Below are 17,765 nucleotides of genomic sequence, written 5' to 3' on the forward strand. Positions count from 1 at the left end.
GTTAGCTGGGGGCTCTTCATGGTGCTATGGGAGCCCATGGTTTTGGGTGAGTTCTGCGCATTTCCAGATCCTGGCTGTGGTCCGTCCTAACTTGGTCTCTTGAGCAAGTCTTGTTTCCCGATATACTCCCTCCTCACTAAAGCCCTGGGAGGAAGCTATTATTATTAGCCCCATTTTACAGATGAGAAACTAATTCTTAAAAAGGTCAAAGCCAAGGTCACATGGATAGTAAATGGCAGGACTGGGATTCTATCTCTGCCCAGTTTCTCAGAGTGAGACCCTGGAACGCCCTGCATCAAGGGGGTGAGGGGGTGGGCGTGGGAGTTGTTAGATATGCAGGTTTCTGGGCCCCACCCCAGAATCTACAGAGAGGTCTGAGGCCCTGGAGAGGGGCCTGGGAACCTGCATGTTGAACAAGCTCCCAGGAGATCGTGAACCATGGCGGAGTTTGTGCGCCTCACACAGCCCCCCAAGCACCCTCTGTCTCCTCTCACCAGCGGTGACCAGGCGCGCCTACGGGGAGGGCACCTACGTGATCAGCTCCCTGCCTCTCCCGGAGGTGCCCACCTGCACCACTGCCCCGATGGAGGGCACTGTTCTGATGAGCTTCGCCATCTTCTGTAACGCTTCCGCTGCCCTGGGGCCCCTAGGGTACTGCTTCTGCCTGGAGTCAGGTACCGGCTCAGGACTAGCTCTCCGCTCAGCTCCTGGGCTCATCCTCTCCAAGAATAGGTGCCCGTCTCTCTCTGGCAGCTGCAAAGAATACGTTCCATGTGTGAGAGAGGTTTGCAGGATGACCCTGAAGCCCCGCCCCCAGGCACACGGATCCAGCCACACACCTCAGCGAGGTGAGAAGCAGTAACTCCCTATCTCCTCCGCAACTGTGGAGGCCAAAACGACCTCTATCGTGCCATGAGGGACGTGGAATGGGCTAAATGGAGGAGGATATGCAGAAGTGTGACCACGTGGGGCCGCTACCAGGATACCACTCCTCACTGCACGCTCGGAGTAGCCCCGACCGCTGGAGCTATTCAGGACAGGGATGGCCTGGTTCACAGAACCGTCCACGACGTTACTGACCCCACTTGGCGGGGGGCAGCCGGGAATGGGCGATGTCACAGAGCACGCTGAGCTGAGACGAGACCTGCTTGCACAGGTTTACAGGAGAGGACGGAGCATGCTGATGCCGCCCCACTGCAATGCCCCAGACGGTGTCCTGTCACCACAACCTACACCCATGACAGCAGCAGGGCATCAGCAGGAGAGACGGGGCGAGCGCCCACATTGCCTCTGCTCTTCCGGTTTGGGGGTGGTTGGTCCTTGGCGGGCCCATTTGAGTCCTTGTCTCCTCCCAATGGCCTTTGGCATTCTGTGACCCTCACAAGAGCTCTGAAAATGTGCTAGTCAGACTGGGACCTTCCTGCAAACCTAGGCTCCAGGAGTGTTGCAGGGGTGCTCCCCAGTGTCCGGCATTAAACACCACAAGGACATAAACTGAACCCCTTGACTAGGCGAAGGTGGAAGGGTCCCATCCTCAGACCCAAGGGAGTGTGGTTTTCATGGGGTGCCCGTCAGATGGACATGGAATGCAAGGCTGTTCAGAGCGCCGTGACTGGGTCTGAGCCTGGAAGGGACCAATTCAAGGAAGGTAAGTAGATTTCATTTCAAACCTGCGTCCCCCTAAATGGAGATGCCAGGCTAGCTGCTTCAGTAAGGGGCAGGGAAGTGTGACCATATAAAAATGAATTGTCAATTACAATTCAAGAACGTCGTGATTGTCCACACACTACAATGAAGTGATTCCAATGATAGGCGGGTCCCCTTTAAGGATACGAAGGATATTCATTCATTCATTCACTCTTACAGCAGACGTATTGAACGTCAGGCTCCGTTCTAGGTCCTGGATATACAGCAGTGAACAAAAGAGAGGAAGTCTCTGACCTCACTGTATTTATAATTAGTGGTAGAGATAGCTGGTAAACAAAGACACAGGACAGGGGCGCTGTTTTAGACAGAGCAGCCTGGGAAGGCCTTTGTACAGGAAGTGACATTTGAGGGAGTTTGGATACGTCTTCAACCAATTGTTAAGATCTTCTTTTCCTCCTCCTCCTCTTTCTCCTTCTTTTTGTAATTTGGTTTACCACCTTGAATTTTTCTAAAAAGCTTGTAAATGGGGGATTCTTTTTCTGAAAACTTTCATGGATTTTAGTAAAGTTATTCCAAAGTCACAGCAGCATGTGATTACTTAGAGACGACAGTGGATCGGCATAAATGGCCATCTTCTCCTGGGAAGTATGGAGTCCACGAGTGCCTGCCATGACTTCACGAGCTGTGGCTTTTGTGTCCTTGTCATCAGGCTCTACCTTGGTGGGTTTACAGTCTCCCTGGGGCCTGGAGATGCCCTCCTAATTGTCCAATGTCCATTTGCCAGGTTCCTGTCTACACTGTGGCCCTGAACCTGCCCTCCCATCAGTTTACCTGCCACTTGGAACAGAAAACAATGACTTCATGCTGACAGTGGTCATTTCTGTCTGCAATCACGCGGGTGACAGACAGCAGACCCAGGCAGCAGTTAAGGTGGGTGGCAGCCACTGTTTCTCTACTGAGACAACTTCTTGACTTGTCTAAACCTCAACAAAAGGGTGGCCGGGTTGAAGGGAGCCGAGGGTATGACCAGATGAGTGGTTGATTCATTCATTCCTTCAACATGTATTTACAGAGCACCTACTATGTGCCCGGTCCTGGGGATACAGCCGTGGACAAAACAGATGCGGTCTCTACCTTTGTAGATCTTATGCCAGTATAGTGGCCAGTATAGGGGAAGGGCCTGGGGGACTTGGGGTGGGGGACCTGAGGGAGATGGAGGCAGAAGGATCCAGAGATGAGTTAGGCCAAGCGCCTTCAGAGTCCAGAGGAAGGAGGACCAAGATCAGCCAACAGGTCTATAAGGCAGAGGCCGGATAAAATCTCAAGTGAATTTCAAGGGTCAGAGCGTGGTGGAGTGGAAGGGCCTGAGAGCACGATGAGGAGGGCAGTGAGGGGAGAAGTAGTGACCTGCCTGAGACTTGTTTTTGGTGGCCGCTGGCTGCTGGCACAAGTGGGTCCACTGCCCTCCAGCCTCGGGAGAGGCCCCATGCCAGGTGCCAAGCCGTCCAGCCCTGCTCTGCTTTACCACGTGCAGGCCAGGAACTTCAGGCTCCAGGTTCTGGAACAAAAACCGATGGGCTGAGATCCTCCTGCTCTGAGCATGTCTCTGGTCTCCCGTTAGGAGGGACGTGGAGACACCCGTGTGGAGGATGAGGCATTTCAGGCCGCAGTGTGGGACAATGTCACCGCCACTCTGCAGGGCGGGCATGGCCCTGAGCAGCTCTTCCAGCTGGCCAGGTCTGTGTCATCCGTGCTGGACCAGCAGTGCCAGGGGCCGGGCTCCGGGCAGCCGCTGAGAGTGGACGCCAGACAGAAGGTGCTCCCAATGGACTCCTTTGTCCCTTTGCTGGGGCCCTGGGGTCTGTATGCAGCCATTCGGGGTGGGCAGTGGGGTCCACGGATCTGTGGAGAAGTCTTTGGTGTCTCCCGAGTTGTTGATGTCACCTCCCTCTTCTGGTCCTTTCAGTGAGTGACACAGGATGAAGGAAGCCTGCTTTCTCCGCTCAGCCTCACGGAGCCACAGGTTTCTAGGGCGGGAGGGAATTTAGAGGGTACCACTCCAGTCTCTTCTTACTAAAGAGGATGAAACCAAGGCCCAGAGGAGAAAAGTGACCCCATCTTGGTCATACGGTTAATGGTTTGATGTTGTCCCAGCTCTGTCATTTACCATCTCTATTGTCACAGGCCTGAATCTCTCTAAGCCTCAGTTTCCCCACATGGAAAACAGGGACAATAATTTCCTTATAAGGTTGTGGTGAATGTTAAGAATTACATTCACTGTAGCTGTGGGTCAAATCATATGAAATTGCCAACATTCAACCAGTTTTAATCCACAAAAATGGCCAGTCCATGTGTTACAACCTAGCATTAGAAACAACTCTGGCAAAAGGTATGATTACTTCCACTCCCAGTGTGTGCTCCCAGGCATGCTACCTGCGTGCACCACACACAGCGTCACACCTGCTGGGCACGGAGGACAGAAGACAGGCTCCTCTGGTTCCTGAAGGGTTTGCCTGAAAGTCCTCAGCACGGTGCAGAGAGTGAGCAGCTTTCGCGGGTCCACATTTCCAGTAGCTGAAGACAGGAGCAAACCCAGGTTCGCTCTTCCCCCGCCCACCTCCAGCCCTCTCACCGCAGCCCCTTCCTTCACCTAGTTCCCCCACTCCCACCCTCCCCGCACACCCCACCTGGCTCTCATTCACCCCGAGCATAACTTACAGCAAACTTCCCTTTGGATGCCCTGGGGTCCTAAGCACACAGACTGCACAGCCTGACGCAAGGTCTTCTCATGAAACACCAGAGTCCTGTCGGGAGACAGATGTCAAGCTCTAACTGGGCAATGGAGAAGATTTTAAGAAGGGCTCTGTTGAGAAAACTGGGGGCAAAGTTTCAGAAACAAATGAGAGAGAACACAGGACCCCAGGGGCTCACTCTGAAGTGACCAGCATCCTCAAGGGGCAGCTACACATGGAGGGGGCTCCCTGGTAGGAGCGGTGGCTTTGAAGGATGAGGCAGGCAACCCCAGCAGGGAGGGTGCCGGGAGCAAAGCTTCCAGCTCTCTCTCCTCCTGCCCTCTCGTCTCCCGCTGGGTGAATCCATGGGCCAGAGGCTCAGCAGCCAGTGACCTCTCCATGAAAGCAGCCTCCAGGATGGCGACCAAGGATGGGGAAGAGCTGCAGAGGCAAACATGAGATTATCCATTACCTGACTTTCCTTCCAGAATGTTCTGACAGGAGTCTCCTCATAGACAGGGCTATTCTTTCCTCCATCCAAGCCACGCCCTGAATGGAAGCCTGGCTGCACCCTGAGCTGTTGGCAGACATGCTCAAACTCTGCAGCTGCTGTGAACGACTGTTCGACGGTTAGAAGAGTGAGTTGTGAGCAGCAAGCAGGACGGGAGGGTAAGAGGGATTACTCACCTCTATCTGTGTTCTTCCAGATTGTTGCCATGAGCCATGTCTGGCCACGTACATTTAAATTAAAATGAATTTTAATGAAATAAAGATAAAAATTCAGTTATCTGGTTGCACTAGCCACATTTCAAGGGCTTAATATGTAGTCACATTTGGCAAGTGGCTATGTTACTGGACAAAACAGGGACAGAACATTTCTATAAACGCAGAAAGTTCGATGGGGTGGTGTTAAAATTATTTTCTTAGGTTTTTGTCTGCCTCAGCCAAAGCCAGCCCCTCTCATTAGGGCTTTGCGGCTTAGAAAGCATGTTCCCCGGAAGCCCCAGGAGGTCTGGCTTAAGGCTGGAGTTGGGGGATGGCTGGAGGGATCCTTGTCCCCATTGCCCCAAAGGCACACAGGGACCCAAGTCTGCAACAAGACCTCCCATCCATACTGGGCCAACAAAGTAATCCAATTTCTGAATTTCATGCCATTTTAGTCACAGTGAGACCCTGAGACACCATTTGTTTTTAAATAATGCCAGATTTTACAGATTTTTTTTTTTTTGGCCGTGCCATGTGGCACATGGGATTTTAGTTCCCTGACCAGGGATCAAACTCAGGCCCTTGGCAGTGAGAGTGTGGAGTCCTAACCACTGGACCGCCAGGGAATTCCCCAGATATTACAGATTTGCTTTCAAGATTTGGAGAAAGCTTGAGACATCCTGTATTAGTTTCCTCCTGCTGCTATAACAAATAACCATTAACTTTATGACTTAAAACAACACACATTTATTATCTTACATTTCTGGAGGTCAGAAGTTTGAAATGAGTCTCACTGGGCTAAAACCGAAACGGTGGCGGGGCTGTGAACTGTCTGGAGGCTCTAGAGGAGAATCCACCCATTGGCTTTTCCAGCTTCTAGAAGCTGCTCACATTCCCTGCTCCATTTTCAACACCAGCATCTTCAAATCCCGACCCCTCTCCCTCTGTCCCTCTCTCCCCATCTCCATCTCCCTCTCCCTCTCCACCACCTCTGCCTCCATCATCACATCTTCTCTGACTCTGACCCTCCTACCTCCCTCTAGTAAAGGCCCCTGTGATTACATTGGTCCCAACTCGTTACTACAGGATACTCTCCCCATTTCAGAATCCTTAACTTAATCAAATCTCCAAAGTGATTCTGCCGAAGTGCCTTTTGCCATGTGAGTAACATATCCATAGATTTCAGGGATTAGGATGTAGCTATCTTTGGGAGGCTATGATTCTGCCCACCACACATCCTAGGAGACAAGAAGAGGTCTACCGGCTTTGGAAAACCCCATATGATCCTGGTCACTTTCTCAGACCCCAAATCTTTCTGAAACAGCTTCGTCAAGCCACTGGAATTACATTTCCTCTCCCCACCTTCCTATGTCTATGCCAAGGTCAGAGAGCATATCCTCTCTGTCTGCGGGGTCACTGCCTGCGGTCAACGCCACCTTGGGGGACATGCAGAAGGTGCAGGAGCTGGCCGAGGTACTGACAGAGGTGACCCGCCGCAGTGAGGAGCTCACGCCCTTGGCCCAGGTGAGTAGTTCCCACCCGCTGAGCCAGGCAATAGGACGTGCACCTCTGTGGTGGGTGGCTGACAACAAACCCCAACCCAGGTCACAGGTCCCTCAGTCACAGGGCCTCCAAGACTTGTGCCTTCTTGTTTCCAAGGGTCCCACATGGGTGATGCCAAGGGAAGGAAGGTGCCCCTCTCACAGCCCTGTGTCTCCCTCTGCTTGTGATGGCCTGTGTGCTCACACACCTGACTCCCCCACCAGCCACTGTGCATCTGAATCTAACTAATCATTGGGTGGTCAAGGCTGTGTCCAGATGCTGCTGCTGACCCGACCATGTCCCCCACTTGAGTGCACTGTGATGTCCAGCTGCCAGCTCTTGCCTTTCTTTGCCTGGGGGACTTCTCTGACCTCCCCTCCAGAGTCCATTCTGCCTGCCCACATGGCAGGTTGGACATGTCAGGGGGTCAATGCAGTTCTCAGTGACTAATGGGCTGGGGTACAGATACCCCGTCTCCCACGTTCCTCTTGGTGGAGACCTCCCAAGTAGGACTGAGCCCCAGGTAAGTGGCTTGATCACACCCCCTGGACGGGCTTCCTACCCTTCCCTGTCTCACTTTCCCATTCTGCTTCCAGTGTTTCCTGGGATTATCTCCAAATAAATGACTGTTTGTCAAATTCTTGCCTTAGGGCCTGCTTCTTGGAGAACTCAAATTGAATCACCACGTTCCCAACGTTGTGGCAGCCAAATGTCAATAAAGAAGCCATAAGCAGTAAAGGGGAGAGCTGTCTTGGCTCTGCCCCACCCACTCTGCCAGGAGGTTGTCCCCCTCACATTCCTGGTCCTGGAGCCTGCTATGCTGACCTTTATTTCTGGGACCCTGATCACCCTAATATCATACTTCCCACTTACACATCCATTTGCTCATGCATCCCTTCTATGCACATACATCTATACACGTACATATACATCCGTCTCTCCACCCTTCCACTCATTTATCCATGCATTAATTTTTTCATTCATTCAACAAGTGCTCCCCAGATGCCTAGTATGTGCCAGGTACTATGCAACTCATTGAAAATTCATCAGCAAATCACATAGACGTGCGCTCTGCCTTCATGGCACTTTTAGACAACTGGGCCTGCCAGTTACTAAACCATTTCACAATTACATATATAATTACAGAATTGGAATAAGTGCTATGTCCATCCATCCATCCAGCCAGCCAGCCAGCCAGCCAGCTAGCTATCTCCAGTCAGTGAATGTTTACTGAATGCCTACTATGTGCTGGGCATTGTGCAAGGCACTCTGGGAAAGATCCAGAGATGCATGAGGCTAGTGTCCTGAAGGAACTTAGCACGTGATAGGGAAGGAACATCTGGCCTCAAGTCAGCAACACAGGCAGCTTGTGTGACGGGCCCAGCCCAGATTTTCCCTGGCTTGAGCCCCCACCTTGCTCCCCTCCACTGCAGCGCTGGTCCCTGGAATGGCCCGGGGGCTGGTCTAACCCAGGCCGGGGCGCATGCTCTTCTTCCTCCTCCTTGGGGTGAGCCCAGCGGGACGCCAGCAGGGCTCTGCAGCACGCCAGTGAGGCCCTGTTGGCAGTGAGTGCCGAGGCCCATCCTGAGGACCAGAGGCGCCAGGCGGCCACCGGGGACCTGTTCCAGGCTGTGGGCAGCGTGCTGGAAGCTTCCCTGAGGGACAGACCAGAAGAGCCTGCAGAGGCCAATGGCAGCCAGGTAGGTGTCCCAGCCCAGACGCAGACGTCACGCTTACCGCGTGCCCAGCTCACACCAGCACTTCTAGGTGGATCTTTCTCCACATCTTGCAGATGAGGAAACTGAGGCACTGAGGTTAAAGTCCTTTCTAGGAGCTGAAAGAAAGGCTCCAGAGACCAGAGCTTCTGGGAGGCAGTGTGGTACAGCAGGCGAAGCGCAGCCCTCAAAAGAGGCGGCCTGAGTTTGAACCCTGACCTTGTCACTCACAAGCCTTGTGACTTGGGCCAGTGACACAACTTCCTGCAGCCTCATCTCCTCATCTGTAGTAGGTTGACAAGCTCTGCCTCACCCTGGAGAGGCCACCCGTTGGAGAGATCGTTGGTTCACCCTTGCAAGTTTGAATCCAACTCCTGGTTCACTTAGCCAAGGATACAGAACGTCTTTAGAAGAGAGGCAGCCCCCAGGGTAGGAAGAGCTGCAGCACAGCCTCACGCGGCCGCAGCACCCAGGACGTCATCATGACGGAGCCACAGAACCCACTACCTGCTGCTCCACAGCCCTTTACCATGTGGGGACATCACTGCATTCAACAAGAACTCACACACGCATTCTCACACGTGGCCACACAAACACACTCAAACACATATCCACACACTCACACACACCCACAAACACTAACACTCATACACACATTCAATCGCACACACTCACACATTCACGCACACTTCTAGGCACTCATTTATGCTCTCACAAACATCGGGAAGCACACACTCCGGCACACACTCACACAGATGCACATTTACACTCATATCTTCACACAGGGCCACAGAGTCACACAAACACACAGACTCTCATATACGGTTGCAGTCACACACAAAACCACATATGCACACTCATTCATGCTCAGATACTTATACTCCCACACCCTCAAACCACATTCACTCAGACACACATTCACACACTTACACTCACACCCACTTACACTCACACATACATTCACACACAGTCCTCCTCAATACACACATAAACACTCACATTCACGCACATACAGTCGCACACCCGTCAGACGTAACACATACATGCAGGCACAATCTGTGCACTGATAGGAACTCTGCACAAACGTCCAGCCCTCCTGCTCCTCACGCCTGCCTTGGCTTCAGCGAGGCCACATCTTCACCCAAGGGTTTGGGTTGCATGGGGAGTGGAGTCTGAGCCCGGGTGACCCCGTGCAATGGCTCTGCCTGTGACTTTCCATTTCCCCACGAATAAGACCTGGGCTGTGGGCAGATGTCAGGGTCCAACGGAGCAGCACGGACAGGCGCAAAGTGAGCCCTGCCGTGATCCCGGCGCCTCCCCTTATCAGTGCGTGGCCTCCACAAGTCATCACTCTCTCTGTGCCTCTGTCTCCCCGTCTGCCAAACAGGGGTGGTAAAGCACCTGCTGGCAGAGCCTGGAGTCTTCTAAGTGCTTACTCTTGGCTCCCTACAGCGTCTGGTGCCCAGTAAAGGGCCTTCCATCATGGTCTCCGCCTTGCTCCTCTGCCCTCTCCCCGTCCCTGCCAAAGGGCACACTAGCCTGGTGGCAGTAACCAGAGGTGGTATACGGACACCGGTCCACAGCAGTGTCCCCTGCTTTCTTTTCCAGACAGCCATAGTGCCCCAGCTGCTGGGAGCTGTGGGGCACACGTAGGCCACCGTCCTGCCAGGGAGACTGCTCGGGGGCCTTCCAGCCACGCTGGCCGCCCCCTCCATCTCCGTGTACACAAACAGGTAACCGGCTATACTGTGGTATCCCCTGACCTGGCTCATGCCACACCCACATCCCAAGACCCTGTGACAGGCAGAGCCCAGGAGACCTGCCTGGCAGTGGGGAAGTGATGGGACCTAAAGTGGAAAGGGTTTTTCACCAAGAGAAGGTCTCCGTGTTGGGTGTCTGTGCAGCACAGGAAGGGAGGTGGTGAGTGCCACGCCAGTGTCAGAGCCACGCACGTGTCCCGAGAGACGGGTCATGGTGGGCTGTGCAGGTGAGGGGGCAGAATGAAGGGGACTAGCCCACTTTTAACCTCATCCGGAGTGTGTCTGGCAAGCTGCTGCTCCGTGGACCTGTGGGGATTCCAGAGGCACTTGCCTTGGGAGTTTGTCCGTGGAGCTCCTGCCTACCTCTCACTGAGCCCTCCTCCAGCACCTGGGGATGCCCTCCCCCTTCCATCCCTCCCCGACAGTCGTGGGCTGGACGACGCTGCAGGCACGCTGAGAGCCCCGGCACCGAGCACCCTCCCTTGGTTCCTCCTGCCAGGGGTGCGCTCCTGGATCCCAGGGGCAGTTTCCCAAAGCAGCATCCTGATCAGCACTAGGATCTGAAACCAGATCCCCAGGCTACTCAGATGCAACGAGGTCAAAGGCCAGTAAAGATGGTTTTATGGGAGCCCATGACATCAGAGGTCAAGTAGGTAGGGGAGGTAAGTCTGGAGAAATGTCTACAGCCAAGCTCATTTATTCATTCAACAAAATATGTACTGACCACCATCACGAGCCAGGCGCTGCTCTAGGCACTGGGGTGCCACAGTAGGCAAAGCTGGCCACAGCCCTGTCCTCATGGAGCCGCCAGCCCAGAGTGGAGACACTGGCTGCCTTTCATGCTGCTCCTACTGATGCAAATATGCAGAACTACCTACAGGGATCACAAAAGAGCCGCCCACTCTGATGCTAAAGCCGGGATCCCTGTAGAGCAAGAGGTGGGCAGATCTTCCTCTGACTCTGACCTTCTCCCCTCTCTCCCGGCACCTCTGTTCTCACCTTGTGGAAAGAATACAGCCCCGGAGTTAGCGAGGCTCCCCTGTGCACGTTGCTGCTGCCAGCTCTGCGACCTTTACCCTGCCCGCTGCCCCCTCCCTTGGCTCCATGGAGGACGGTAGGGTGCCTGTGGACATAAGGGTAACAATGGAAGGAACCTCCTTGGGAACAGCCCTTTAGAGTTTGCAAAGCACCTGCACATATATTTGCTCATTTATGTTGATAACAACCCTGTCAATTATGGAATTATTATGCCCATTTTACAGGTGAGGTTCAGTGACTTGCCTGAGGCCACAAGCAAAGTGGCAGAGCTGGGGTTCAGACCCAGGCCTCTGACTCCCCAATCCATCCTTTTTCCACTGTGTTATGGAATTTCTCCAGCAGCCCTGGTTTAATTAGTCATTGGAAATTAAGCTCTTCAGACTTTGTTCCATAGCTAGGAAACAGTAAACTCAGGGCTCTTTCCATTCCCAAATTAGGGCACATCTGACTCTCTGCTCCTTGAGCCTCAGAGAAAGCAGACAAACTTCTTTCTCTTAGAGACTTGCTGGCTTTGCAGGAAGAAAGGCTCAGACTGTTTATAGCCCAGTAACTGCTCGGCTGTAACAAGTCCGATTGGGTCTCTAGGTCCAGCTTTCCGAAGCCACAACCCTGAAGGGAAGACACATACCAGGACAGACAGCAGCAGCTAAAGGCGGGGCCCTCCCAGTCACCCCACAGGGCAAGAGCCACTTGTCCATCCCGTCTTAGGAAACCTCATCCTTCACACAGGGACCTAGTCACCTTCCGGCCTTCGGGGCCCTTGGCTGACACTCTTTGCTCCTGGTTTCAGATGATGAGTTTCCCGAAGACCCCACTCCCAGCCCGAAGTCACTTCGACGTCAGCGGAACTGCTGGTGGCCTCTCTCTGCCAGCCCTGGTGGGCAGCTCATCCCTGTGAAGAACCTGTCGGAGAATATCGAGGTGGGCTTGGGGCACTCTCAGAAGTCAGGAGGTGCGTCTGTCTTCTTTTTCAACTTGGTCGGGACCAAAAGTTGGTCGGTTATGGAAAAAAAAAAAAAAAAAGGAAAGAAAGATTAAAGAAGAGAATCATTAAAAATGATCTTCACCCTCCCTTAAGCATTGTATTTTAACGTAAAACTATAAAAGTACGTCATTATCAATCTTAAGGTGTACAACTGAAAGTTTCTTTAAATCTGTTGATTGGAATTTTAATCATCTTCACTACATAAATCATCCCCTGAACATAGTTAGATTTTCTTTAAAGTGAATAAAAAATGTAGGCACACTGGTACAGTACGAGTTCAGATTCTTTTGAGATTTTAATGACTTTTTTTCTAATCTTCTACAGTTTTCTCATCAGTGACTAATTCAATAACAATTTTTCCCCACTCATCTTTATTGAGTCTTCTCAAAGCCTTCAACTTAAGTTTTTATGCAGATAGTTCTTTTACACTCCTACTTTGTCAACTTCTCACTCTATGAGAGCTATCATCAAAACGGACCCTTACAATCACAAGTACAATGGACGTTAGCAGGTGTGGGATCAGACACAACTGTCTATTGTTGAGCATACAGCCTGACAGGTAGGAGGGGCTGCCAGGATTACTAGAGAGGAGATGTCGTAGGTTGTGTTCCCTGGAAGCCGGCACTGAGAAGGTGTTCGTGGTGCAAGATGCTTGCTAGAGATCAACGCCTGTGGAGAGTGAAGAAAGAAAACAGGATTGGACAGAAGTCAGACTACTATCCAGACTCCACAAAGGCTCAGTCAACCCAGAGGGGGCTCTGCAGCAAGTAGCAGCCACCAGGGCTCTAGCAATCGTGTTTGCTATCTTCTGTATGTTATGATGTTTTGATATCTTAAAAATCTTGCTGGCGGGGAGAGACTGCCCCTCCCAGGGCCGGCCAGTTCTCAGAGAGAGCAAGGGCTCTGCCAGGCACACCTTTCATGTGAAAACCAACCAGTCCTGAGTCTATACCCCAACCACCCCCTTTATCTCACTCACTCACCAGGCCAATATTCAAGCTCTGCCCCAAATCATCCCAGGGCCAGGTACCAACTAGAGACCAGCCCTATAGCCAAAGTCTGCTGGAATTATTCAGACTGGCCAATCCTAAGCTGTTTTCTATGCCCTGTCTTGCCTTTCCTGTGGAAACCCCAGTAAAGCTGTGGACGAGGCTTTCCCCCTTGCCTCCTTCTGCATCCTGACCGAGTGCTTCCCCTGTGGCCCTGCGTGGCATGGCAGGTCCTCCGCTCCTAGGAAATATAAGTGATAAATTCTTCAGGGCAGACCCTGAAGGAGCTGAGAGCTGGAGCCTGTCTGCTGACCATACTCCCTATGACTGGGTACGAGGTCCTTCCGAGAAGGGAGAGCTGGGTGGCATATTCCTGTGTCTACCGTAGAGGGCCACCAGGAGCAAATAAAAAGTGCATGGTGGGCAGTAATCAGTCTGTTTTTAAAAGGGGATGGAGGGCATCAGTTAATCTGGAGAGCTGATTAAATGGAGAGTGGCTGTGAGAAATTCTAACGTAAGAGTAAAAGCAGAGGAATAGCAGCAACTAATTGTTGAGCGCTACTGTGTATCTGGCACTTGACTCAGTATTTTGTATATGATAACATTTTGAATAATCACCGGGAGTCTATGTATTCTACTGATGACAAGAAACTGAGGCTCAGGAATTCCCTGGCGGTCCAGTGGTTAGGACTCCGTGTTTTCACTGCTGAGGGCTTGGGTTCGATCCCTGGTCGGGGAACTAAGATCCCGTAAGCCGCGCAGTGAGGCCAAAAAAAAAAAAAAAGAAAAGAAACTGATGCTCAAAGTGGTCTGTTAATTGGTCAGAGGTCCCAGAGTTAATATAGGGCAGAGCCAAGACCAAAGAGAGATCTCTGTGCCTCTGCGGCCTGTGCTCCTAACTTAATCGTACTTGTTCCACTCTTTGATCAACACCACCACTAGTTCATATGCCACCTTTGTGCAAACTAGAAAGATGCACCCTTGTGCACTTTCTGTGCAGACGCAGCCCCAAGCTGGGGTGAACAGCTTCATGAGCACAGGCTGAATAAAGGTCCCCAAGCTATCCACATCCTCATCCCTGAGCCGTGAATATGTCACCTGACATAGCAAAAGGGGACTTTGCAAATGTGATTCAAGTTAAACATCCTGAAATATAGAGATGATCCTGGGTTATCTGGGTGAGCCCAGTGTCATCAAGAGGTCCTTATAAGAGGCAGGCGGAGGGGGAGTTGACTCCAGAAAAGAAAAAGGTGATTTGATGACAGAAGCAAGAGGTTGGGTGATGCAAGGAGGGGCCATGAGCCAAAGGACTGCAGGCACCTCCAGAAGCTGGAATACGCAAAGAAGTGGATTCTCCCCTGGAGCCTCCAGAAGGAACTAGCCCTGCCAACTGCAGCCCTGTGAGACTGGTTTTGGGCTTCTGGCATCCAGAACTGTAAGAGAATAAATTTGTGTTGTTTTAAGCCACCAGGTTTGTGGTCATTTGTCACGGCAGTCCCCGGAAACTAGTGGAAAGAGCAGAGCGCAGGGTGGATTTCAGGTCCCCAGGGGCTCACCCTGCCCAGCAGCCCTGACGCTCACTGGCATTCCTGTCCTGGCACACCCTTGATTTGACTGTTTCTGATGACAGATCCTGCTGCCTCGGCTTTCAGAAGGACACAGCGAGCCAACTGTGTTGAACCTGACCAGACCTGAAGCTCTGTGGGTGAGTCTGGCTTCAGGGGGCGTGGCTTTGGGGATCCAGCTGCACCGCAGACCTGACATCCCACTCGTGCTCAGCCTGGGCTACGGCTAGCGCCCCAACGAGACCAGCTACGACGCCCAAGCTCACCTCCTGCCACCGGCTGCTCCAGGTAGTCCCACCACTGGGCCAGTTTCTTGAGCTGCTTCCTGGGGGATGTGACCAGCTTAAAACTTGAGAATCAGGGCCATAGGGAAAAAGAAAAAAAGAGAAGAAACACTTGCTACATTCAGTGCGTATTTTTGTTGGTGGTATTATTACTATTATTAGGTGATATTAGGTGAACACTTACTATATGCCCTGAAGAAGCTGACAAGCACTCACAGAACTGAACTCATTACAATCCTCAAAATAGCCCTTGGGGATTAAGAGGAATGAAATTTCTACTTTTCAGATAAAAACAGAGAGGTTAAGTAACTGGTCCAAAGTCACACAGCCAAGAAGGGACAGAGTCAGAATTTGAGCCCTGGTCAGTCTGACTTGGCAGCCGTGCTCAGCACCCTGACTTGGGAGTGCCTCTTCTTCCATGCTCCTGGTCTCAGGAGGAGAGGGTTAGGACATCGGGGCGGCCATCAGGATCGGATTCCCTGCTAAGGCATCTTGGTGCCCCTCTCTCATCATGTTAGTCCAGTTTCCATGAGGCTTCAGACTGACCCGGATCCCCCCTTCCTACAGATGGGCTGTCCACATGGATCCTGAGCCCAGAGGACCTGCATTTTGGAGAAGGCATCTACTACCTGACTGTGATCCCCCAGTCTGACCTGGAGCCGGCCCCCGGCAGGGACTTCACAGTTGGCATCACCACCTTCCTGTCCCATTGTGTGTTCTGGGATGAGGTCCAGGGGACTTGGGACAACTCCGGGTGCCAGGTAAGGAAAGGGAAGCAAAGAAGAAGGTGGTAGAGCTGAGACTCAAACCCAGGTCTGTCCCCAGAGCACAAGCTCTAAGCGACGTGAGGCACTGCTTCTCCAGAGCTCACAGAGCCCTTGGAGGCATGTGGCCCTATTAATTGCAATCAAATCCCTGTCTCAGGGCAGCTCAGCTCTGCCTCCAAGGAGCCAAGCCCATGACACTGTCCTGGTGACAGACATTGGCTTTGAGGCCATCAGAAGCCATCTCTGAGGTATCAGTGTCCCCCTTCCCTCTTCCATGCCTTTGCATATGCTGCTGTCTCCCCCAGGACACCCTTCTTCCCTACCCCGCCTGGAAAACTCCCATTCACCCTTCGATCTCCCAATCCAATGCCACCTTCTTTGGGTGGCAGATGTTTGCAGTCTCCCTCTGTTGCACTTCCATACCCTCCCCAAGAACAGCAACCTCCACATCTAGTTGAAATTTGTCACACACCTGTCTCCATCCCCTGCACCATATACCTTCTTTCAATCATTCTACAAATATTCGCCAGGTGCCAGGCCAACTGATAGGGAGACAATGATGAGAAAAACCAGTGAGCTTTCAGTCTAGCAGAGGACACAGACAAGAAGCAAATGGCACATATGTCCAATGACAACAGTCATAAGTAGTGTAAAAAGCCAGGTCCCAGCAGAGCCACAGAAGGGGACTTAAAGCCAAGCTCCTTCCGGGTTTGTCTCTGCTGCATCTTTGGCTTCCTTGTCAACTCCTGCTTCCAGCTGCCACACATAGGGAGCCTCCCCAAAGTGCCAAGAAGAGACGAAGGCACGTTGAGATGTCCAAGAGACAGTGGGTCCCCCACACCTGAAGCACAGGTCTTTGTACCTCGTGAACGAGACCCTGGGTGTGCTGCAACCTTTTAGAGTCCTTGCTACCAAAAGCTTGCCCAATCCCCACGTTGCTGGCAGAATACCCGCTGCAGGCTGCCTTCCGAGGCCGGGGGCTCAGAACAGGATGGTGCAGGGGCTGGCGGCCCGGCTCTGCCATCAGACAGACTTGGGTCCAATCCCACGTCATCAGTACTTGCGAGGTGACCTTGGACAAGGCACCCCACCTCTCTGAACTTTCCCATCTGCAAATGGGGATAAAGGATGGCGGCCACTTACCACAGGGTGGGACCTAGACAAGGTTAGGGGTATAAAGTACTTAATGTGGTGCCTGGCACATAGTAGGTGCTCCACAGATTAAAGTGATTGCTGTGTTAGACACTCTGAGCATAGAGAAGACAAAACTATATAAAATGGAAATCAAGGAAAACAATGGACATAGGATTCCGCATGCGGTTGAGTTGAGGGGGAGCACGGGGACAGACTGGGGGAAGACCACTTAGCTAAACATAACTTATTGGAAAGTTCCTAGCTTTTGAGTGGAGCCCTGGGTTCCCAGGTGCTTATTATGTTATTAAGAATATACAGCTACTAATGCACACATACACGAATGTGGGGTGTACAAAAGAAGGTGGGAGTTGTGTTATAGTGCCAAAATTATATTAACCCAATGTTGTGTACCTGATGCTCATTATAGATACAGATGTTGATACAGATATAGATACTGATACAGATATATAGAGATCATTGAGGAGCCATAAATAAGTGAATGGGGAAAAAAATAAGTAAATGGGATCACCAAGTTTGGATGGAAAACCACCACTGTATTCTCAAAATAACTAAAGAAAGTTCCAAATCTGTAAACTGCAGACCTTATCAGGGGGGTAAATGCAGAATTATTGCAAGGGGTTTGAGAACTGCATTCTTATTTATACATTTTTCTTGAAGGATACTAAAGGTGAAACTACTGTCACGAGGGGATCTCATGAAAATTTTCTGGTCTTTCCAGATTAATTTATGGTTTTCAAAAGGACTCTCATGCTGGAAAAGACTGGGAAAGCCACTGTCCTCCAAGTCTTTGCGGAAACCCAGGAGGGCAAAGATGTTAGGCATAAATCAGGTCTGGTCCCTGGGCTCCCAGCGCTGAGATGGTCTTGTCACTGGGGTACTTG

At 51.9% G+C, this 17,765-nt stretch overlaps 1 protein-coding gene across 1 annotated transcript in view; it reads left to right on the forward strand.

Moving 5' to 3' along the window:
- The window catches only part of LOC133077604 (polycystin-1-like protein 2), an 82,633-nt gene that overhangs the window by 34,899 nt on the left and 29,969 nt on the right, over positions 1-17,765 (forward strand). The window contains 12 exon segments of the mRNA XM_061172415.1: positions 498-674; positions 2,432-2,577; positions 3,269-3,463; positions 6,467-6,484; positions 6,486-6,608; positions 8,144-8,330; positions 9,954-10,074; positions 11,112-11,238; positions 11,930-12,005; positions 12,008-12,060; positions 14,744-14,966; positions 15,530-15,723. Of these exon segments, the coding sequence (XP_061028398.1) occupies positions 498-674; positions 2,432-2,577; positions 3,269-3,463; positions 6,467-6,484; positions 6,486-6,608; positions 8,144-8,330; positions 9,954-10,074; positions 11,112-11,238; positions 11,930-12,005; positions 12,008-12,060; positions 14,744-14,966; positions 15,530-15,723 (1,640 nt within the window).

Source organism: Eubalaena glacialis, chromosome 18 (genome assembly GCF_028564815.1).
Source record: "Eubalaena glacialis isolate mEubGla1 chromosome 18, mEubGla1.1.hap2.+ XY, whole genome shotgun sequence".
NCBI classification, from domain to species: Eukaryota; Metazoa; Chordata; class Mammalia; order Artiodactyla; family Balaenidae; genus Eubalaena; species Eubalaena glacialis.